General features: G+C 34.9%; 2 protein-coding genes across 9 annotated transcripts; one reads left to right on the top strand and one right to left on the bottom strand.

Annotated features, from left to right (window-relative positions):
- The first annotated feature begins 72 nt into the window (after positions 1-72).
- LOC129240797 (CYFIP-related Rac1 interactor B) lies at positions 73-18,220 on the top strand. 7 transcript variants are annotated; one of them, XM_054876791.1, is made up of 6 exons: positions 73-617; positions 686-876; positions 2,414-2,778; positions 14,549-14,812; positions 16,573-16,835; positions 16,898-18,220. In XM_054876791.1, the coding sequence occupies exons 3-6, from the start codon at positions 2,596-2,598 to the stop codon at positions 17,160-17,162; spliced, it is 975 nt and encodes a 324-aa protein (XP_054732766.1). In that variant the 5' UTR covers positions 73-617; positions 686-876; positions 2,414-2,595; the 3' UTR covers positions 17,163-18,220. The 7 variants fall into 7 exon arrangements, with proteins under 7 accessions (XP_054732766.1, XP_054732769.1, XP_054732768.1 ...); XM_054876794.1 differs by lacking the exon at positions 686-876 and having other exon boundaries at positions 73-179; XM_054876793.1 differs by lacking the exon at positions 686-876 and having other exon boundaries at positions 73-194.
- Positions 18,221-21,841: 3,621 nt separating this feature from the next.
- Positions 21,842-24,184, bottom strand: LOC129240189 (nuclear envelope phosphatase-regulatory subunit 1 homolog). 2 transcript variants are annotated; one of them, XM_054875803.1, is made up of 4 exons: positions 23,852-24,184; positions 23,656-23,727; positions 23,452-23,583; positions 21,842-23,384 (listed from the first exon to the last, which is right to left on the bottom strand). In XM_054875803.1, the coding sequence occupies exons 1-4, from the start codon at positions 23,871-23,873 to the stop codon at positions 23,221-23,223; spliced, it is 390 nt and encodes a 129-aa protein (XP_054731778.1). In that variant the 5' UTR covers positions 23,874-24,184; the 3' UTR covers positions 21,842-23,220. The 2 variants fall into 2 exon arrangements, with proteins under 2 accessions (XP_054731778.1, XP_054731777.1); XM_054875802.1 differs by having other exon boundaries at positions 21,844-23,384; positions 23,452-23,586.
- Positions 24,185-24,209: the final 25 nt, after the last annotated feature.

Raw genomic sequence — 24,209 nt, 5'->3', positions numbered from 1 at the left:
TTAGCATACAACCCTGGTAAATTTCGTATGTTCGAATTCGGCGCATTTCATTAGTTAATTTTTTGCGGCGAACCGACTGGGTTGATTTATTGAATATTATTTTATGAGCGGTTAGATTTTTGCATGATTTGTTCTGAAAAATATACAGAAATATAAAAGTGAATGCGGATATAAAATATGTGTGTATGACATAAGTATGCACAATGCCACTATGTAGAGAATGTATTCTATCATTGGCACAGTGCAAGATAACGAGTTTTAATCAATGTGCAACAAAGGGAATGTAAAGAAGGGAAAAGAGTAGTGGTGTGATGTATTGATAAAGAGACCCAGAGGGAGTGAAATTGTTTGTGATACCACGGAAAAATTGCAAAATTGCAGCAATGCTATAAATTCAAGTTGGAAAGCGAAATTAAGTAATGAAACGATATTAATCACCAGAATTTCTATTTGTTGTCCATTCCCTCCTGTAGGGGAATAGCAAGGGAAAAGAAAATAGGGAATAAACTACGGAAAAATCAAAGCGAAAAACGTGCAAAAGATAAAAGTGGATTGAAGTGGGAAAATACTTAAGTGACGATATCTTGACGAGAACTATTGAATTAAAAATAAAAACGGTGACTATAAATTAATTCAAAACATTCAGATGGAAGAAGTGGCTTACAGTATGTCTCTATCTTGATAGTATTGTACGTTTCGTTGTGTGTGATTCATTCCGGGATGACAGCAAGCTGGCAGCTATAACTCGCAATTCCCTTAACATGTGTAGACTTATGTGTATTTATAATAATATACATTTTTAACATGAGGCGTAAAAGATAGTAGATAAAAATTGTTTGCCATCACATTTAAGCCTGGGTCTTCCTACATAAATAGGTAGATATATGTGCATTCTATATATGAAGACATGACAGTACATTCGTAATAATTCTATATAAAAGATATTGCGCCCCCCACGTAATTCATTCCATTTTCTTTTTATTCAGTTTCGTTGTATTTTCTGTTTTCTTCTCCTATGCCTTTGCTCATACAGCAGATACATTATGTATGTATAGAGGAGCACATCCCGCCTAACAAGAAAATAATCGGGAAACATTAGGATATTTTATGTGCAAATGCTCATACGGTAAAGTGTGGAAAGAATAACCACCTATGGGATCATCGCTAACAATGCTTGGAAGATGCCGTAGATGTAATTTTTTGCATAAGCTACACCTTTACCCAAATAATACAAGTTATTATCATTGGCTAAATAGGTACGGCTTTAATTCCATTGTATTAGATTCACATACATATGCCAGTCAAATACTCTCCCTAACTGATATTAATTTGTACGAAAACGATTTCTTCTCAATTACACTCCGTTGCAAAATTATTCAACTATTTTTTTTTTAAATAACAAAAACATAGTTCACACTACAACAAAAACTATATAACGCTAAGTTCCAAACTTTGTAATTTTTTTTTATTTCATGAAAACTTTCAGCTTTTTAACAAGGATCTTTTTAGGTATGCAGTTTTATAACCCATTGAATTTTAGTATGACAAAGTGCACGTTTCAAGAGATTACAAAATTCCGTTGATTTTTTAAATTATGCCCGAATTGTTTATGGATGCCAAGTTGTACCTGGAGATAAAGGAGATAATAATATAGGGAGTGAAAGATGTCTCTGAAATAGGTGTATATGCAAGACAACGACTCAAAGCATACCAACAAGTTGGCAAGGAATTGGTTCGTTTTAAAGGGGTTGAGGTCATGAGCTAACCGAGTCAGGCACCGGACCTTAGTCCCATATAAAAATTTTAGGCACTTGTCAAAGAAGTTGCAAAGCGAATCGCAGAGCTCTGGGAGACTATAAGAAAAGCGTGAACGGTCATGCCCGTCGAGAGGTGTAGGCGTTTCATGGACTATGTATCGTAGGTGCGCAGTAGTACTCGCCAACAAGGGTCATTTGACGAAATATAATTTATTTAAGATTAATTTCGTGTTATATAGTGAAATGAATTGATTGTTTTAATATCTATTTTTGAAGTAATTCGCCGCCTACTGCAATTTTTAATCAAAATCAAAATGTTTCTTTTCACTCATGATAATTTCTATAAAATATGGAGTACTGTATTTTTCGTTGATAATTGTTTTTCTTATAAACTTAAACACTAACAAACAAAACAAATAAACATCTTGTTCTGAGATATTTTTTCATCGATAGAAATTTCGACTATGTGCCCCTGCTATTATTTCGTACTAAATTTTCTACTTTCAACGACGATTACACAAACCATTAAATACTTTCATACAGTTATGTTTGCTTAAATGTATATGATTCGAGTAATTACATATAATATATACATACATATATGTATTTCTTCTAATGATTAAACGTTGAATTTGTGAATATTCAATTTTATGCAGCGGAGTGGAACCTCAGCAGATAAACCCAAAAATAAATGAATAAAATAAAATTTTATTACGCAGTATTAGAGAAATAAGTGAATTAGAATAAAACAAAAGAAAAAAACGGTAAACGGAAAACGGTAACAGAAGTATCTGCTTCGATACAGAAAAAAGTCGTAGCAGTTAATTCTCAACGAAAAATGGGAAAGTTATTGAGTTTATTGGCACGCGATGATTCAAACTGTTGCGCAGCTAAATCCTACGATGTGTTTTTAGACTTTGAAAACGCGGCGCCGACAGATACTGAGCGTGAGATATTCGACGAAGTGGAGCGTGTTCTAAAGGAATCAGAGATCGTACTGGAGGAAATTCAAGTGTATAAGGTAAGCTTGCAAACTTGTATACACTCAATATTTATTCGTAAATATAATCCCTTGCTTAGAACCTATGTTTGGAAATACATACATATGCATGTATGTCATATACTCTTATGTACACACATACAACTGTGTATGCACATATAGGCTGAGCGGAGTCATCAATTCTCTCGCTCCATGCAGAATAGCGATTAATCAGAAAATATTTAATTAAACAACATAATGGTCTTCGGTAAACGAATGACGTCAGCTGGCACGCATTGATAGTCTCAGTCGATTGCCCTAGCTAGAATGGATACAAACAAGTTATGCATTTAACCCTAAAAGTCTACGGTGTACAGAATACATACAGTGGGTCACATAAGTATTTTGCATGCGAGGGGATTAAGTAAATCTATTTTTTTTACTTTCTTATAATTTATTTATACATTATTTTACAAGTTATTAAAATGAAAGGTTAATATTACATAAATAATTCAACGAAATCAGAATTAATTCCGCACAAAAGTATTTTGCTTTTGATTGTTGTTGGTGTATAAATATGTTCAAGCTTTTTTATATTTCGAATGATAACTATTATTTTTGGAAGCAGCCTCCAAGCGTATTGTCAGAGGATCTATCCCCCATTATTGGATAGGAATAGCCGAATAATAGTAATCGGATGAGATGGCGCGTAGGGGTTGTTGGTGCCCTATGTCCCGCTAGATATAACTAGGAACAAAGTAGTGGATTTATCACCTGGAGAGGCTACGGCCGCGTTTTTAATAAGACCCGAACCCTTTCTTGCTATGGGATAAAACACCATCAAGGCAAAGTTTCGTAGTGAAGAGCTAAGGCTAAGATACGAGGGCTGGCACCAAATTAGGAGGCTACGCCATGCAAACCTCATTTTCATTTATTCACGTATATAATCTTAATGGCGCATTTATATTTTTGATATTATGCATTTAGTTCCAACCGCTCTTTGATGTTAAGTCACTTTAAAGTCTATAAAACTACCTTCATTACAAGGCGCGCCAGTCATTTCTAAAGTCATGCTAACCGGCGCCAGTTGGACGCACCAAGTGAAGCCAAATCGTTCTCCACATGATGTAAATACCAGTGTAAACCAGCAATTGTACGCCCTTATAATAAAAGGTTTTCCAATAAGAGGTGGTATTTTGATATTCAAAGAAATTTGCTATTTTTTAATAGAAATATAATTTTAATATAAATGATCGGATGTTTATTTCATTATAAAGAGGAAGGTATGCCGTTAATAGTGGAAAATAATATCTGGCAAATGACCACCACGACCACGCTTACAGGGCAATATCCTTTCCATGAAATTTTCCATAACCGAATTGCAAAGTGGCTGCCCTATGTCCTCGATAGCCTCACGAATTCCATCTTTGAGGTCTTGAATCGACCCTGGGCTGTTGGCGTAGGCCTTCTCTTTCACGTGGCCCCAAAGAAAAAAGTCACAAGGTATTAAATCAAAAATAACACCTGTTATTGGAAAACCCTTTAGATGGTGCTTGAGCGATTCAGTTTTGCGGGAAACCAAATTCAGGCATCGCAAAATATAGGCAACTCATTTGCGTGCTGACAAATGCGGCTATAAAATCGACGAAAAGACGGTGTGTGTCGATTCTCCTTGGGTCTTCATGGATCTTTCAGGCCTATAGCCGCACTGATAAGGTCTAATCAGTTGGTTGTTGGTCGGCTTCAGTCTTTCGCAAACAACGCTCGTTAGAACCTTAAATGCAATATTTAGAAGACTAATTCTCTGGTACTTGGCACAGATTGCAGAATAACCCTTATGGATTGGGCAGAGCACATTAAAGAGGACAGATACCTGTAAAATTTCGAAAAAATTTTTTTTTCATAAAATGTTAATATAATCATTCAAGAATATGGCAAAAAATTTTATAACGTAAATTTAAGTACTATATTTCTTATATTATAGATAGTCAACCGTGACGTCTCTATTCTTTGCGTTCGAGCGCTGGGAGAGGTATACATAGTTGCGTTGCCGATTTTAGACGCGTTTTTCTCAAAACTATATTTTTCGAATTGGCGTACACGATAACTCGAAAAGTTATTGACCGATTTCCCTGAAATTTTGCACACATCTTTTTTATGATATTACTTTCTATGTGAATTTATGTTTTCGAAAATTTTTCGAAAAATAAATTTCGCCCCAAAAATAAAATTCGAACCAAACTTCTTTTTTTAAGCGTTTTATTCCGGGAATTTTTTTTTCCATTTGTTTTTAATTCAAAAAAATGTTTGGTTTTTTGTATTCAGGTCACTGACGCTGATGCTACAATGCCCGCCGGTTGAGAAGCCCCTCTGCGACCTTCCTGGAAGAATTGAGTGTACATCCGCCATTTTAAATGATTAAAATAAAAAAAGAAATTTTATATTACTTTAATGTATAATTAAACTGTATGCCAATTTTGGAAAAAATATATTGACTTCTTCATTTTAAATAGTTTTAATAAAAATCAGGGAAAATATGGCCATTTACAGGTATCTGTCCCCTTAAATACTAATCAACCAGCATGCATTCATCCTTCCATACGTCATCATCCTTCTTACGCCTCGTAAGGTGCTCCAACTGATACTATTATAGTGGAATATATGTAGTGAAAATCCCACTTTTAAACAGTTAATAATAAAACTGTTTGCTCTCTCCATGGGCCAAATGACTATAGTTTGGCTAGCTGTTCGAAATTCGTTATGAATGGATGGTCGATTTGAATTTTTGGTAACATTTTCTTTCACCGAAAATTTGGTTCTGTACATATTCTGATATATTTGCTATTTTTTTTCAGTAAATCTAAATTTTGTTCTGAAAAGTTCATGTGTGTCTCGATCCCGAAGTTATAGTCGCACCCACCATCTACGACTACCACTTGACCACCTCTCCTCCGGTTCAATAAGCATGACAATCTCTTTGTACTTGACCAAGCATAATATTTGGTTTCAGTAAAGCAAAAACATCTGTTTTTTTGTTTATATGTGGGCTTACTTTGTTTGTGGCATCACGGTACGTTTTACACCCCACATCAGTCAAATGCGTTGCCCCAACGGATGATTATTTTTGAATTTTGAAAAACTAACTCCAGATTCGTAATCAACGCCCTCTAAAAGCCCCTTATTTTTGGTCGCATTGTCGCATACTTCTGTGCTGTAAATTTTTCCTTATGTTTGTGGAATAAAATTACAGTTTCCTATAGCAACTGTGATTAAAATCGAGGTTTTCTTTACACCTTATCCCAAGTTTTTGTAAATTACGGTCTTATTAAAATGCTGATATATGTTTATTTTAAGTTATTTTTTTAATATAATAAACCAATTTAAAAAGCGCAAATTTTTTTAAGTATCGTTTACAAGGCAGACCTCGTGCTTTCGTTTTGTCCGACCCTGTACGCTGTGCAAATCAATTCGAAGAATTGTAAATTGGAGACCAGTGTACATCGCGAGTTAATTTTCACTTACATACCAACGTAGAGAAAAGGCAAACACTTAAATATTTTAGTACTTCAGTAGTGTGCTTGTCATGCGTAGTTGCTATTTCAGTTTTAAGAAATGGCAATGTGAATATTTTAAGTACGCGAATATGTAACTATGAAAATTTTGGCGTAGAATACAATCGTACTCAGAACGTTTTGTCATACGAGTGTTGTTTGTGTTGCTCACAGGTACTCGAGACAAAATGGATTTAAATCGCGAACACTTTCGTGCGGTGACTTTCGACATGGATAAATCCAACAACAGTGACCGAACAACTTCGATTTTTGGTGATTAAGCACCATCTCGAACCCCGTGTTTCGGTCGTTTTCCGATTACAATCGTTGTTTCATTTATCTACAGAATGTTGTATTAAACAAAAAATAATAATAATCGATGCTGCGTGTGAATTTAAATGGCAAGAGCGTCATTTGATGATTCATGAGATTGACTGGCTATACATTAAAAATAGCATGGGTACGTGATGGGTCGTGGAGAGCCGTTAAGTTTTATGCCGCCTCTGAACCGGAGTTTTTTTTTTATGAAGAGCTTTTTAATGGCAGGAATGCACTCGAAGGCTTGCCATTATCTGTCGAGGAGCGACCGTTATTAGAAAAAAACATATTCTATCGATTGGTATTTCGTGGCCGGGGCTCCATGCACCCGTGCACTTCCAACCCATTCAGCTACGCCGGCCGCAATCCAGTTTCGATTACTCGTAAAAATATTATATTTTATTTGTATATCTCAAAACTTGTAACTTAACCCCCGTATTATTTTAGCAAAACTCGTGTGCCAGACAAGTTGAGAGCATTTTGATTTTAAATTATTTCACATGCTTTGTTTTATATACGCGTACTTACATTCAAATAAAAGCTTTTACAGTGAGACATAGAAGTAATCAGTTTTGACTATCGTTATAATCACAGTCTGTCAAAAATTCAATCCGACAGCTAATCTGACTTGTTGTTTGAAATAATGCTTCCTAATGGTAAACTGCAGTTAGTTTTGAGTTAAGTACTCCGAAAAGTTCTCAGCTCATCAGTTTCAGCCCGTCGAATTTTCAAAAATCCCTAAAATCCTGATTTATAGAGTTCCATTCCCCATTTTCTCAAAATTCTAACCTAACAATTCTATGAAAAACTACTTGCCAATATCCAACAACAGGCACAAATGCAGGCTTGTGCCATCGAAGACGTGCAGTTCCAGGAAAATTCAGCATATTAAGAAAGGAATTTTTTTCTAGTATATAAGTTAAAATCTATAATAAGGGGTATTAAAATTTCTTATAAAAAAAGTGGAAATATCGCGTGAACTATGGTTTGATAGCTGAGAATGGCAAACTGTGTTGACATTTCTGTTCAGTAAGGTTTGGCAAGTCTCATGAATCGTTTAACGCCGGAATAACTCTTCCAAATTGTGGAAAAAATAAATCTGTTCGCGAAGTTCATAAAGCACTGGTTCATACGATCGGTCTTTTTTTTTGGAAATGAGGAAGGAGCTGCCCTTACGACGAAGGGCGATCGCTATAGAGCTATGCTTACTGAGTTCTTGTTTCTAAAAATTAAACATCGACGACATTTGGTTCCAACAATCGACTTATTACAATATTCAGTCTAAATGGGGTCAAGGCCAGATTAATTGGAAAAAGTAGTCAAAAATTGGACTGATCGAATGAACTATGTAAATCTTAGCCGCAGCGGACATATTCCGGATGTCATATTCAAAAAAATAACCCTCATTAGTCCGACTCCGGCTACGCAATCCACCGTATTTTTGCGTAGAATTCCTTTTCGCGTGAATGACATGAAATTATCTGGAGGAAGCAAGCTCCTAAAAAACCGGCGATTTTAGAAATGCAACGCGGCTGTAAACGCAAACAAGGTATGGAAAATTCGCTGAACTTGAAATGATCATCTTAAAATCATTATTGTTATAAGAAGACATCGGCCGAAAACCAAAAAATTGGACACGTCCTTTAAAAGGTAAAAAAAGTGAACAGTATTGCAAGCCACAGTAAATATATATATACATACATATGTACATATGTATGAGGTATATGAACAGCATACAGAAATAATAAATAAAAAACTGTGCGACACACAAGAAATAAGTAATTTTTATCTAAATTTGGTCAGTATTTCAGATTTTCCAACTTGCTGCTTGTTTCTTTTCTGTTTGCCCGTGTCGGCTGTGTCCAAGTTTTCGTTTGCGTGTCGTTTCCGAATATTTAGTGCGGTAAATATGGTGAAATGAATTCCAATTCTATCGAGCACGAGTACCGTTTACAATTGACACTTGCTTCGCTCGAGTGCCTTTCCCTAATATGAATGACCACATCCGGTGGTCATTGTGTAATTTCAGTCAATCATGATTTTAAAATTTGGTTGCTGTTTACATGCATACGTACATATGTATATTAAATACTAAGTCGCAACAAGTAAAAATGTGTCCCCATTTAGTTCAAAATACGCGTAAGAGAAATTGAGAGGGGTCGACAATTTGCCATGCGTCGACAATTTTTTTCAAATGTCATGTCTTAAGATACACTTACATATGAACCTATATGTCATTATGTTAAGTGTTTTTGCCAGTTTTGAATGTATAACTTCATTGAAAACTAGGAATAGAAATAAATTATTATAATGGAAAAATTAAGATTCACCATAGCTTAGAATATATTCCCTATGCTCCAAATTCATAAGTCGCTTGCCACTTAGTAGTCAGTCCCTGATAGGTTATTATCGATGCAAATAATGTGGACTCCTTTTTGCCAATTATTATATTTGAGATGTGTATTGGCCATATACAGGGAGTCGGATGCCATAGTCCACTGGATTTGTGCGTAAGCACCATTCGGCTGGCCCGGATTCGAAGCCCAAAAGCTTTTTTTAATAATAAAGATTGTATGCACATGTACCTGTGTTCACAATAAGAGCAGTGACCTATTGCAAATTCTTGGCTATTTATTTAAATTTTATAAAAACTATGTATATAAAAATTTCAAACTTTTTAGTCAGGATTTTTAAAAATTTTCCGGGTGTACTTTAAATTTTTTTTAAAAGTTTGAAACCTTGAAAAGAAGCATAAACGATTACGCATTTCCTTTGACCTTTATTTTACCATGACGCGACATTTGACTTTTTGCTTGGTTCTGATTGGTTGAAGGCAATCAAAAACAAATGTTTACCATTCTTGCCGTTCTCTGTCATTCGTGGAAAGCAAATATATTGTATAATATATAAACTATGGCAAGCTGTTGGAGAAAAATAAACCGAAATTTGTGTATGCCTCAGTTGTTCTTAATTGATTTTAGTAATAAAAAGCTCATCACCCCAACCTAACATTGCAAAACTTCAAAAAATAAGAAATCTCAAAAATAATTGGAGAAACCAGGCACTAAAGTTTCGTAAAAAAAGTGTTCATCAAAGTTTTAAACTTTTTAAACAGTTAGAAAAATTTGAAGTATACAGGGGTCAGCTTACTGACTATGCATTTAAATTTATTCATCCTTCACTTTGCCAATGTATAGTTTTGGTTTTCACTAATTTTAGAGGGTTGTATGTATGTATACCTGTTTGTGCTACCAGGGCTGCAAGGTATATTTTGGGCCTTACACCTTTCCATTCGTTTGACCCGATTTTCGAAGCATTTTGTCTAGTTGCGTTTCCAGGCAATTTTTCAAATTGTGTGTGGTCCACAATGAACACACCTTTTTTACAACAACGCATTGATACTCGTCATACTGATCAAGGATGCCTCAATCTCATGGTATGTGAAATGACGATCTCGCTCAATCATTTTGAGCACAGTACCGCTGTTAAAAGTACCTTTCGTTCTTTAATTATAATAATCTTATAAAATGTAAAACTCTACTTCATCAACTCGGCTCTGTATATTCCGAGTTTTTGAAAAAAATTTTATACACCCAACTTATATTCCATCTCGTAGCAAACGGAGGCCTGTCTGAAAATCAATTCAGATTTAGAAAGGGGAAGCCAACGTTAGATGAAGTCTCTTCAGCAATCCTGCTTGCAACGAATACAATCAGCGGTAACCGTTGGCTAAATGGGGCCAAAGAGTACTGCTTGATTGTTATCACCCTAGACGTCAGAAATGCATTTAACTCTGCAAACTGGGAAATAATTTTAGACCCACTACAACGAAATTGGTGTATCCACATACCTGAGGAGAATTCGATGGTACAGTACATCAAAGAGACGAAAAAAGGTCGAAAGAACGGGTGGCTTCGCCGACGACGTTGCGGGAGTGGCCACGGCTAAAAATTTAAGTGATACCCGCAACACCCGTCATGCGATCCTAAGCTTGCAATCTTAGCCAGCATAAAATAAGTTAGAATTAGCGTAACAAAAGACCAAAGCAGTCCTTATGTCCAGCCGAAAAAGTGAGAAGAGGCCACTTTTGGAAACGGTGACCTCAACATATCGAGTCACAGTCAAAGTGAGCCACCAATTCCTTGGAGATATTTGTTTGAACAACTTTTGTAAATACTTTCAAACACCCATTATTTTTTGTCAACTTTATGAAGTGAGCATGCTTGTGTAATCTAACTGTATTTTTTCTGTTTGTTTGCGGCCGAAGTAAGAGTAATAATGAAGAACAAAAACAAACGTACAAACTAACGTCACACTCAAAGTGAGCCACCTAACATTGTTTCTTTTAAAATAACGGGATATGTATTTTTGGATATTAATTTTCGTTTGCATCTTATTCTTAGTGTTTTAGTTGTTTATTATCAAGCGGGTTATAAAGATGGGTCGACAAACAAGTGTTGAAATTAGACAGTTAGTAATTGATCTTTTTAAAAAAGGAAAATCCCAAAGAAAAATTGCGGAATATGTGAATAAAAGTCGAGGAACTGTCCAGCACATCATACATCGCTTTAGTGCTCCAAAATTGACGAAGATGGTTGAGGAGTAGCTAAATATCCACGTTAACCCCGAAACTGTAAGAAGAGTTCTCAGAAAGCATGGTTATAATGGTCGTACGGCCAGAAACAAGCCATTTATTAGCAGCAAAAATCTAAAAAAAAAGGTTGGAGTTTGCGCTGAAATATGTCTACAAGGATATGAGTTTCTAGCAAAAGGTTCATAACGGTATAATGCAACGTAGAGGCTATAATAATATTTTTGTAGGTTCTCTTTACAGACGAAAGTAAATTTAACTTATTTGGCTCTGACGGTAAGAAGATGGTACGGCGACAAAAAAACACTGAGTTTCAGCCGAAAAACCTAACTCCCAGTATGAAGCACGGCGGTGGCTCCGTCATGGTTTGGGGCTGCATGGCAGGTGGTGGAACTGGAAATCTTCAACATATTCCAGGCATAATGGATAAATACGTTTATATAGACGTTTTGAAGCAAAATCTTAAGCCAAGTGTCGAAAACTAGGGATCGAAGGCGACTTCTATTTTTACCAGGACAATGATCCTACGCACAAGTCGTTTGTTGCGCGGGAATATCTATTATATAACTGCCCCCACGTATTGGAAGTACCACCGCAGTCTCCAAATATAAATATAATTGAAAACTTATGGTTCCGTCTTGACCAAAACCTGCGGAAACATAGCATTTCTTCAAAACAAAGTCTTTTAGATGCCTTACAAGACGAGTGGCGTGCAATTCATACCACATATACCTGTAAGTTATTAGAATAAATGTCCCGACGTCTAAAAGCCGTTATTTCCGCCAAAGGTGGCCCAACAAAGAATTATTTAAGTTCACTTCAGCTAAGGTGGCTCACTTTCACTGTGAGATAGATTTGTGAATTATTTTTGTTTTGGTTCATTTTTTTATAATAAACAAAGAAGGTTCTTCATGTAATCGATGAATTATTGAAGCTAATATTCAAACAATAAAAACACATAAACCTTTTTTCCAATCTGTGGTATTTTTAAACAAATTTCTACTAAATCTGATGACTAGGAAGTGTGGCTCACTTTGACTGTGACTCACTGTATATACTGCTCATATAAATAATATTATTAAGCTATATGAAAATAACGAAAGCAGTGAGTTCCGCATCTTAGGCGATTTCAATCTCAATAAATTTGGTTGGTCTAATTTTCTTGATAATGGGTTTCTTACCCCAACTAATGTCAATGCCTCTAACGGAATTAACTTTTTAACTAAATTAGTTAGATCGTCTTTTAAGTAATAATTTTATTCAAATTAGCTCACTTCCCAATCTGTAGATCGGAGAGCAGCAGGTGCCTCTATCGTTTTCTCTAGAGTTGTTTTTTTTATTTGAAATCGGTATTTAAAAAACTTTCGCAAACTTTAGGAGCGCAAACTTCGACTCTTTAAACTCTGAAACCTTGGAAATATTATATATTGGAATTCAATCTTTTGTGATGCTCTAGAATTCTTCAGATGAATTTGCTTTTGAGTTGGCTGACACATCCATCAGTGAATACCAACATTTTTGAAATACCATTCGTTTTTACTATTTCCTGTACTATCTTCGTTAGTTTGTCGCTAATAATTGTGCACGAGTTTATCATTTCAGTGAGCTATGCTCCACAGTAGGACTTGCTCATAGTTAAAGTTTAATGGATTGAATTTTATTTTGTGAAAACTGCAATTTTCTGTAAAGTCAATTTGCAAAATCAAACATCCCTTTTTCGTGTTTTGTCGTGTTCTCAAAAAAAAAAAACAAAAGTTTTAAAGGCCGTAATAGAGATCTTAATTCAAATCGGGCACGAAACACCAATTAAAAGAGAAAGCGTTTTCTAATAGCGGTCACCCCTCGGCAGGCAATACCAAACTTCCGAATGTATTTCTGCCATGAAAAAGCTCCTCATAAAAAACCACCTGCCGTTCGGAGGCGGCGTAAAAATGTAGGTCATTGCATTTGTGGAAAACATTAAGACGCACACCACAAATAGGAGGAGGAGCTCGGCCTAGGGAATAAAAAAAAATATTCTTAGTAACGTTTTTAAACTTGTGTTTAGTGTATATTTTAATATTTTGTAAGACAAGCATGCATTTTTATTTTTTTAAAGTTACGCGTCAGGGCGTGATCGACTCTGATGACGAGTTTTATTGACGATGGTCGTACCACGCATGAACGCGTGGTGAAATAAAATGAACAAAATACAAGAAGACATTAAAATAAAATAAATGTAAATAAATATTCTGCAAAAAGCCAATGAAAAACTAATAATAATTACAGAAATGGTACGATAAACGAGCAAAATGCTTATTCAACTAAATCGACAAGTGAGCAGATAAACAAAAATCCTCATGTCTATAAAAAAACTAAATGAAACTATTAAAGAACAAATGATATTTATTCATTATAGGTAATTTTTTTCACACTGTAAACAGTAACCAGGATTTCCAGAGCACGCAACGCATACGCAGATGCTTTCTTCTCTTTTCGTAATATGTTGAAAATATGTTCCCCGATAGCCTTTCCGGAAGTAGGCTTAAAAGGCAATAAACCTTTTATAACAGACAAGAAAAAGTCATAAATTAGGATACGTTTGTTGGAAAACGTATTAAAATGTTGATATAATTTATAATTATAAGCTTTATGATGTGGACAAAAATTGTAGAGGGATAACTGATCGTTTTTCTTTCAGACGAGATGGCAGATATATACTTGTTATAATTTATAATAGGCAGCGTTTTAAATCCAGATCCATTATAATTTCTTCTGATTATAATTGTCACCATATCATTTTTATATTCATTTAAGATATACAGACGTCTATTTTTTCAACTTCCCTACCTTAACACCCTTTCAATATCTTACTACTGTTTTGTCTTTTTTTAATTTTTATCTCTAACTGGTTTGGAAATTATTTTCTGTTAGATCTCATTGTTTCTCTGCAGTTAGTTTGTTTGTCAGCAAGAGATTTTGCCAATTCGAAAGAATTATCGTAATTATCCCATCCCTAACAGCCCGTCCAGTAATTTTAAAATACCTTTTTTCAAAACAAACAAACTACGCCCACAATTACGCGTTGCGTTTACAGCTCATCCACACTCCCATGGGATATAGAGCAATATTTCTCAAAAGTGTGTGTTACTCATGTCAAGGTAATGAAAGTGTTCGTTTGATGTTACTAATTGGCACCAGCTTGTATGCGGAAGGAAGAAAAAGAAAAGAATTGAAAAAGTTCTTTCTGCGATTGGTATTGTTTCAGCAACTAAATATTTTTTATTTGATTGTAAACTATAAAGCAAATGCCTATTTTATGTTTCAAAGTTGAATTGTACCTTTGCTATAAGTAATTGAAGTATTTTTTTAGGGTGCTGGTAAAGAGATTCGTGAAGCCATTGCTGATCCTTCACCAAAATGTCAGGAAAAAGCTTGGGATGCAGTTTTGCCTTTGGTGAAGAAGCTGAAACGATGTTACGAGCATTCTCTGGAACTGGAAAAGATTGTCCCGAAATTGCTGGGTCAATTGGTTGGTGGCAAGCTGAATCCCACACAACATCTGGAGACGCAACAAGCACTGGTCAAACAACTAGCCGAAATTCTGGAGTTTGTCTTAAAATTCGATGAATATAAGGTAATTGTGTATGTCAAAAATGAGGATATTCGTACCATAGAGATAGTAAATTCTAAAACTACTCAGCACTTTACGCCAGTGAAAATTCGACTACTTCTAACTAAAACGTATTTATACCGACGTCACTGATATAATTATTTTTGTATCCTCTACTTTTCACCTTGTACCTCCCTTTTGCCACTTAGTGTATGCATACCAAATGTACACTTATGTCTATTCTACTCTTTTACTTAATCCCTACTTCTATCACTACTTTTATCTCTATTCTCTAATACTTAATTGCTATTTATTAATTTAAAGTTCAATTGTTACTTTGAGCTAACAAATATAAAGCCAAACATTGTAAAAATAGCTTATGGTTGCTTGACTAAAGAAATAAATAAATAACTCAGTCAGTTTAGAGCTATTCTGCTAAAATTTTGCCAATGAGAGCTCTAATCTGCTCAGCAGATATTTTCTAATACCGTTATATCTAAAACTGGGGCCAAACTGGCCAAACGGAGAGTGCCATCAAATTTGGAGGGGCCCAGTTAAGTGAAATGTGCCACCAAAACCTTTGCCACAAAAAAAATGGAAATTGGTCAGCGAAATTCAGGGGGTTTTTTGGCAACTCGCTTTCAGCGTTTTCACATTTTCGTATTTTTATTCAAGTGCACTTTGGGCTCGCGCTCAACGAACGAATGGCCGAAGAAAATTGTCCGCCTAAACATGCAAGCAAAGCCGCAAAAGTCTTCGTGTAAACGTATGAAGATTTTCAAAGACTTCATTAAAAGAGAATGTGCAAAAAATCCAGGATGAAAAGTCATCGTTTAAATTGGCTCTATGTATTGAGGTAAGAGGGTATAATTTATATAGTGAAGTTGCCTCCAGCAGAAATCCATATGTCGCATTCGGTCCCCTTTGGGTCATATGTTTTGTAGATATACTTGGAATATTAATTTGAATGATAGATTACCAGGTTTGGCCTTCAGCTGTGGTGAAAAACAAATTTGTGCGAGCAACTTCGGCTGCCACGTCACAGGGCCATCGGCAGCCACTCGTCCAATCAGTCGGTGTTCAGGCGGCAACGAAGCAACATAATCGTAGACCAAGGATAATAGAATACCAGGAGGTGCCTTCCGAATTCGCTGAATAAAAAAACAAAGAGTGAGAGTAGGCGAAGCCAATGGAAACAACCAAACACAAGAAAGTACATATAGGCACACATACACACACTCTCTCGCCACGGCTTCTTCCGCATAAAAACGCAAAAAACTGCACTTGAAGGCATTATATTAATTGATGATTTCACAATTTAACACGAGCTACTTCGTGTTATTAGTTTGTTTAGTTTAAATCTCACAAATTCCAATATCACCAAGCCATTCACTGAATTTTCACAAAAATGTATGTTTTCTCCTCCATTTGTTTGTTTGTTCGTGTAGTTTGTATTGCGAAGGGAGCTGCCGTCAGGCAAACCGCTGGAATAACCCCGGTTACGTCAGCCAATTAACTGATTCTTTCCAATTGGCCGAGAGCCGGTTAGCGGTCTTATATTGGCGACACCTTCTGATTTTTTTCATCGTGATTTATACCTATTGGTGTCCATTGAGACTCCAAATCAAGATCCTTGTTTATAACATACTATGAGTTTATTCTTTAAAAAGATTCATCACCTCTTTCCTCCTTCATTATATTAATATCATAAGAATATGAATTCCTTTGATGATGGATGAACAAAAACGGGAAAACAAATATTCCACCTCATTCTTCAATTTCAGATGAAGACACCTGCGATACAGAATGATTTCAGCTACTATCGGCGCATAGTTAGTCGACAGCGCATCGACCAGACCAATAGCATGTTGGTTAGCACGGAATTGGCTAATCGTATGTCCCTCTTCTACGCACATGCTACACCCATGCTTAAGGTGCTCAGCGAGGCGACGTCCAAATTTGTCAACGACAATGCTGACGATGTGGAGAACACGACAGAAACACTTGGCACAATGGCCAAAGTATGCTTGCGAATGCTTGAAAATCCGTATGTACATACACAAGTATTTCAACACCAATTCATTGCATTATCCATTTTGTCCTTTATAGTAAATTACTTCAGCAGATCGAGCGAGAGGAAACACATCTGCTGGTGCTACGAGTAATGGTTGGCCTTGTTATTTTGTACGATCATGTACATCCGGTAGGAGCATTCGCACGTGGCTCACATGTCGACGTTAAAGGTTGTGTACGCTTGCTCCAGGCGCAACCAGCCATCAAGGCGGAGCCGTTGCTAAATGCGTTGCGTTACACGACAAAACACCTAAACGAGGACAACACACCGAAGAATATACGCAATCTATTAGCAGCATAATAGTGAAGGCAGTGGCGCCGATAGCGCAGGAGCAAACCGCCATCAACACTGCTATTATCTTTTCTCAACCACAGTCACTACCGTCATGGAATATGTGTATCACTAGCAAAAGAAAAACAATAATCTTAATAACAAATTGAGCGAAAAATGCATGGAATCGTGGTTTTACATTTTTACATATTCACATACAAACTTATTCTAAGTAACTAAAATTCTGTAATGTTAATGAAGACAAGTAGAATTGCCACAAGAAAAACACAAGATTAGGACAGAAGAATATCTGTAGCTATAGAAAAGGGGTAAAGCCCAGTTTTTAACATTTATAATATGAACTTATGGCTTTTAGTGTGCTTTTTTGATATGCTTTCACAATTTTTAATAAATTTGATTCGAGTAGGAAATTTGCATTGTACATCCTGATAAAAGCGATGAGCTCATAGTCAGTCCTATTGTTAACGTTTTATATTTTATAACAGTAATAGTATAAGAGTAGGGATGGTGCAGAGACAACATATCTATTTTGCAAAGGAACAATAAATGAACCGCATATATTTGGTGCAAAATCTTGAGTTGTACACGTATCATAAATGAATGCGATGAAAGTTAGTTAATGAATGAAAAATATTGTATTGTGAAATTAATTTAATTATTTAGATATAAGTTATTAAATGCTTATCAGATAAACTTTAAGTATTTTTCATTTTACTGTAGTCGTTCAAATATTATGAAGTGCAAGAGCAAAGAAAACCACATAAAACCTGTAAATTTATTTATCTTTACAAGTAATTACAAATTGGGAATGGCAGTTAGTTTAAAGTTAAAAGAAAAACATTCCTTAATAGTTTGTATAGAACTTGTACCCTTCATTAGTTTCTTTAGCCATCAATTGTTGTACAGCCCTATGCATAGTCTTGCGAATATTGCAGATCAGGTTGAGAGTTTAAATATATGAATTTACAATAGTCGCCCGGTGGTATAGACACTCAAATATATGAAAACTTAAAAGAGCGAACAGCAAAAATATACGAAATAAATCCATTATAAATTGGTGAACATTAGTTGTGCTCGTTAACACAGAAATTTGTAATTGATAGATATAATGCAAGTAGGTGGTACTTAACGCCATAACAGTTCGCAGTGACAGTTCGACGCAAGAGAGATGCTCATTTTGTGTTGTAGAAATTTTAACCAGCAAAATGGAAGAACCTAAGTATTTAAAGTATTTATATTTATGGTAATTTATTTTCATAACGTAAAAATGTGTCTTCATGTAGCAGTTTTCGTAAGTGATGTGTAATTTTCCGCTCCTTCATTTTTGCCTTTTTATTTCCTTTAGGAGAGAAATTTCGGTTTCACTCTATATGGATTGATGGCTAATTTGCCATCGAACACAACTACATTACAACTCTGATCTTTGTGTAGTTTTTTGTTGGTGTTCTGCTTTACTGTTGTTTCTTTCGACTTAAACATGTTCACAGTTGTAATTATTATTATGAAAAAGGGAATTTCGTTGCAAGGCAAGACAGTCGGGTCTACATTATCGTATCGTTAACGCGACCTCCAAAAATTCATGGAGACTTTTTGTAGGCCGTTACAATAATGACACCAGCCTTGATAATATTCTAATTTAGCTTGTTTGTTCTACCTCGGCAGTAAATAAAATTAAACGTAATATTTTAAATTTGGAGCACAAAATATGAAAGTGTCGCGCAATTTGCGAGAAGGATGTAAACAATGAAGGCATAGGAATCAAACGTGAAATTCAGAGGTAAAAACACTTTTGGCTGCGTAAAAAAAATATTGTAAAAATAATATGCCGGTGATTCGCAAGTGCAGAGGACACATTACAAAAATAAATAGAAAAAATCATATAATATGAAACAAAAAAAATAAAAAAAAAGATTAACAATCTAATTAAACTTTCCATAAGACATTGGTTTTACTATTTTAGCGTGAATTTTACCTATTTCGTTTCCCCGTAAATCAACTGCAATAATGAATTTCAGGACTTCATTTACATATCTGATAAAATAATAGTTAACAATTATATAATATTTACCGCATATAAAGTCAACCTCCGACTAATAATATGGGCAATTCACTGAAGTGATCAGGGTATGTTTGCAATAATTCATGTAAGCGAACGGCTACTGTATTATGTTTTTGTGGTTTTCTGATATAGAATTGAAACAAGTTCATACACATATAAACTACCAAATTAATAAACTGCATTTATAATTTAATGTACATAAAACTAAATATGTATGTATTACATAATACGCGATAACACTTCAATGTCCCTGCATACATACGCGTGTGCATATGTATGTATACTCCGTGTGAAAATAATATGAATATCCAAATTTAATATATATTTTAATTTTTATAAAATACATGAAACGTAACTAAATTATGATAGCTAAAATCAATACTATTTGTACCAAAAAACAATATTTGTTATATAGAAAAAATATGAAGGTGTAATGAAATAAGATGCAAAATTAAACCATAAAATTGTTTTTATGCCTTGCCAACATTTCTGTCTCTGTTTGGCCGAGCTCTTGCTTCTTGATGTTCTTTCACAAATGGAGGGACCTACAGTTTTAAGCCGACTCCGAACAACAAATGGTTTTTATGAGTAAATTTTTCATGGCAGAAATACACTCGGGGCGACCGCTACTAGAAACAACTTTTTCTATTATTTGATGTTCATGCACACAGATTCGAGCCTACGCACTCCCAATTGGTAGTACGCGCCATCCCATTCGGCTACAGCGGCCGCATAAGTATTTACAAAACACAAATCTTTTCTGGAATTTATTCCTTGCATTGCACAGTGCTCGGACAGTGCTTTGGCATAAATCTGCCTGATATATTTATTTAGTTGTAACTCGCGCACATTAAAAAATAAATTCATACATAAGAACAAGACAAAATTTCAGATGGATATAATCACGCCCATCTCAACCGTCCATTTAACCCTTTCTGGGCAATCACAATTAGTAAAAAAAGCTTATTTTATATTAATTTTGATGTAAAATCGTATGCCAACATACTGCTTTTGATAAACCTGAATTCATTAATTAATAGATCAGTTCAACAAGTTAGAATTCGTATGTACATATATTCAAATATTTTTACAAATATAGCCAAATCTGCTTTTACACGGTAGATACGTTCCTTAGAAAAGCGTGCAAAACAAAAATAATGAAAGAGTAAAAGAATGCATGCGACATACGGCAACTTTAAAAAATCGTGTAAGATGAGAAAACTCTAAATGTCTTTCCAAAAAACCGTGCAAAGAAGTAATAATGAAATCCATATTACATAAGTATTTATAAGACAAAAAGAATTCAAATTTATTAAAAAAAGAAATTGTGCATATGGAAAATTCAATCCATAAACATAGAAATTCAAAATGAAATTAGGAACAAAAATCAGTTTTGCAACTATTCATCGCTACTTTATTACAGGCGTGCACCTTTATTGCGGACGGGGCCAAAAATGCTAACTATACTCGTCCTTTATCGGGTTTTATTCAAATTATTGACGGCTTCTGTTGGTTTTTTCGTTGTAACAAAGTCTGTTATTAGCGACTGCTTTTTGCTTTCTCGAGTTGCTTATACAAGGTGGCGCAAAATTAATCACCCTATCATATTTGACACTTGTGCACTAGACACACTGCAGTGAACAAACAGACTCAAAATATCTTTTTTCAATCAAAAAATTATTAAAAATCAAATCGGATGTTTAATTTTGCGCCACCTTATACAAGCTACAACATACTTGTTATCCAGCTGGACGCGACCTAAAGATTACGTAGAATTTTTAATGCAGTTAGCTGCTGGAGAGCAAATGCATGAGTGTGTCGCCATAGCCTTAAACATATCACATACTATATAAACGTGAATTGAAACTATTTTACTGAATTATACATACCTTGGAAATATTTATTGTTTTGTTTGTTGTGGTGATAACACAAAAAAATTAAATTTCCGTTCATAAAAGCTGAGTTTCAAGGCTTTCGTAAGCTAACAGGATTGCAGTACGTAATAAGTTACTATGCGGCGTAGGTGCTCCATTTTATATTCTATTAGATAATCCAAGTATTTTGAATTTTGATTTTTTATAATAAATTATATACTTGCTCCTATATGACTGAAATAAAAAATATTTGGATTCTTTAAATTGAGTTCCACCCTCTTTAACGTATGGCAGACTACAGGCAACACACCGTTGCACTTACTAATTCTCTTATTAATTATTTTTTATAGCGTGTCGCCTATAATTCGTTCTTTGAATCAAGTATATGTTATACGGAATATCTAAAAAATATTTAGACGCAATTCTTATATTTTGCGTATATAATTTTCTTCCTTGAACTAATAACTGTGAGGCTGAACCCAGAAGACGGTCTATTGCAATATTGGCAACAAAAACGACAAACTTTTCCATTTACACGTAAATTGGCTCATATTTCCCATATTTCTATTGAAACTAAATACTTTATAACTTATTGAGGTGCATAATAAAAATCCACAATCTTCTCATACCAAACGATTTATTTTATTTCACAAAGCTTTTTTGTAAATGTTTCTTGCAAAGATAAGCTTAAAATACAACTTATAATCTTATAATCTAAATTACAAGACAACGAATTTTTTTCCTTTAGAAGAAAATTATATTAGGCAACGTAACACAAAAAATCAAAAATATGGGCAAGGAAAAAAAATATTCTTGAGAGCAGCTCTTATTTAAAAACGGAAAAAATAAAATTTTTTAATCTCGAAAAATTAAATAACAGTTATAATTAGTATCTGAAATGTATTGTATTTTTTGATATTTTCTCGGTACTTTTGTATGAGGTGGTAGAGCTTGTGCCTTGTAGGCTACTTTATGGAAAAATGGGAAATATGTTGCATCCACCTCCAATATGCAAATTTGTTATTTTGTTTTAGGATGGCTCACCGACGAGATTGGCTGCACATTCGGCAAGTGGAGATGTCCTCGATTTTGATGACGATAGTTTAGTTGATAGTGAGTTTGACCGGTGTTTTGGAGAGTTTAATGAAGAGTCGAATTTTATATGGATCGTTTAGTAGACTTGTTGAACGACGACGACCACTATTCCAACCCTGAGGCATAGCCGACCCCGTCTAGTTCAGACATTTCAGACGAATATCTGATTCTGCCTAACAGGTTGACCAACCGTTTTGGAGCTTCTGTTTCAATAACAACAGACATTATTAGTCTTTCTCTCAGCCACCCCTGCGCTGAAAGGATCTTCAAAATTCATCCAGTCGTGGATGTCTTTATCGAAACATACGCCGAAGTTCCATTTGAAATAAGACTTTGTGTAGATGAGCAAGAGTGCTCTACAAAAGCGCGAAACATGCCTAAAGATATAACCCCAAGAAACCTCTTAAGTGGGGATACAAATTATTTACGACAAAAGATGAAACTGTCAAAGATAATGTTGTAGGCAAACAAAAGTATCTTCCAACGTTATAGTAAGATCATCGCGTAAATTTCAAAGTTTATTGGTTTCACTCATACGGCATGTGAATAATAAATAAATAATTTCAAAATTATATAAAAAAAACGCATTTAATATATCCGATTTCATTAAAAATATTTCATTTCAAAGTTTTGAGTTATAGAGTGTTTAGCTTAATTTTGAAATACGTGAATATAGACCTTATTACTGCATAGCTCACAGTCAAATAATGTATGTAGCTTAACTTAAAAATATCAAAATATACGGTAGTACGTACGAGCAAGCGTCTCTGAATATTCCTTATAATTAACAGGTAATAGTACTTCATAAACACTATCTAAAATTAACGAGGCGACATTTAATGTTACAGCACACGCCTCCAGGTGTAAATTGGATACATTGGTTTTTCAGATTCCCTGAACGGAGGATTCCAAAAGCAGGAACGCTTTCCTTAACAATTGTCTATAACATAAGAGCGGTAAAGCAGTGTTGTTGTGGCCTTATATGCTCATTCAGCTGTGTCGCAATTAAATGTTTACCTTGCATCAGTATGTGCTTCGGTTAACGTCCGTTGCCGTCCAAATTATTGTTGGGTCGAGGTTTTAGAATAAGCTTCCCCGTATCGTCGCAACTCATGTTGAAATCACTAAGTACGGTGCGCATCCGAGTAGCGATAATTTTTGGTGCAAATACCAATCTGTGAATTCCCAAAACAAATAGAATAACTGAAATTAAAAAAAATAATTGGCATAAACGAATTGAATCCACACATATTTGACCATATGTATTTACCTAGTGTGAGCGTGGCAAATGTGAATATTGGGTGCAACAGCAAAGACTCCATTAGAGGCACTATAGAGGTGCGAGGATCTCGAAGCCAGTAATAGGCACCTATGGCTGTGCATATGGAAATAATGGCAAGAACTACTGCAAATATATTAATAACGAGCTTTGCAATAACCATATACAAGTTCTATATCTCTGCAATCTACTTACTTCGCCATCGTATTGTCGATGGTCCATACGATGATACAACTTCAGTGAGTCTCCGTTCAAATGCTTTTAAATCTGAAAATTAAACTATAATTTTAGAAGCACAGTAAATAGACAAATTTAAAATAAGCTACGGTAAATCGTTTTAAATATTAGACTCAAATCTCTTTCAGAGTTTAGTTTTTAGTACCGTAAATACCTTCACAGGCCGACGGTTCCATAATCGCGATTTCGAGGATGACTATGCGATGTTATTCCCCTATTCCCAGTCTGATTGTATAAAATTGTTTTTATATTCAAAATCAGAACTTTTTACAAAGCGATGTGCATTTTCACTTAAACTTTTTTAGATCTCTATTGGCTGCAATTTTCCAAACCTTTAAATGTACATGGATTTTGCACTCCCTTACTCAAAGTTCTTTTTTTTCTCCCTTTTTCTGACAATCACAGCTGTGCCGCTATAAGCGTAGATAATGCTATAAGTACATCACCCAAAAGAAAACCTCAAAATCAGGGTTGCATGAATGTACCCATATGCTATTCGTTGACAGATGTTG

Source organism: Anastrepha obliqua, chromosome 3 (genome assembly GCF_027943255.1).
Source record: "Anastrepha obliqua isolate idAnaObli1 chromosome 3, idAnaObli1_1.0, whole genome shotgun sequence".
In the NCBI taxonomy this organism is placed as follows: Eukaryota; Metazoa; Arthropoda; class Insecta; order Diptera; family Tephritidae; genus Anastrepha; species Anastrepha obliqua.
The sequence above is the reverse complement of the archived record's forward strand: the minus strand, read 5'-3'. Positions and strand labels throughout refer to the sequence as shown.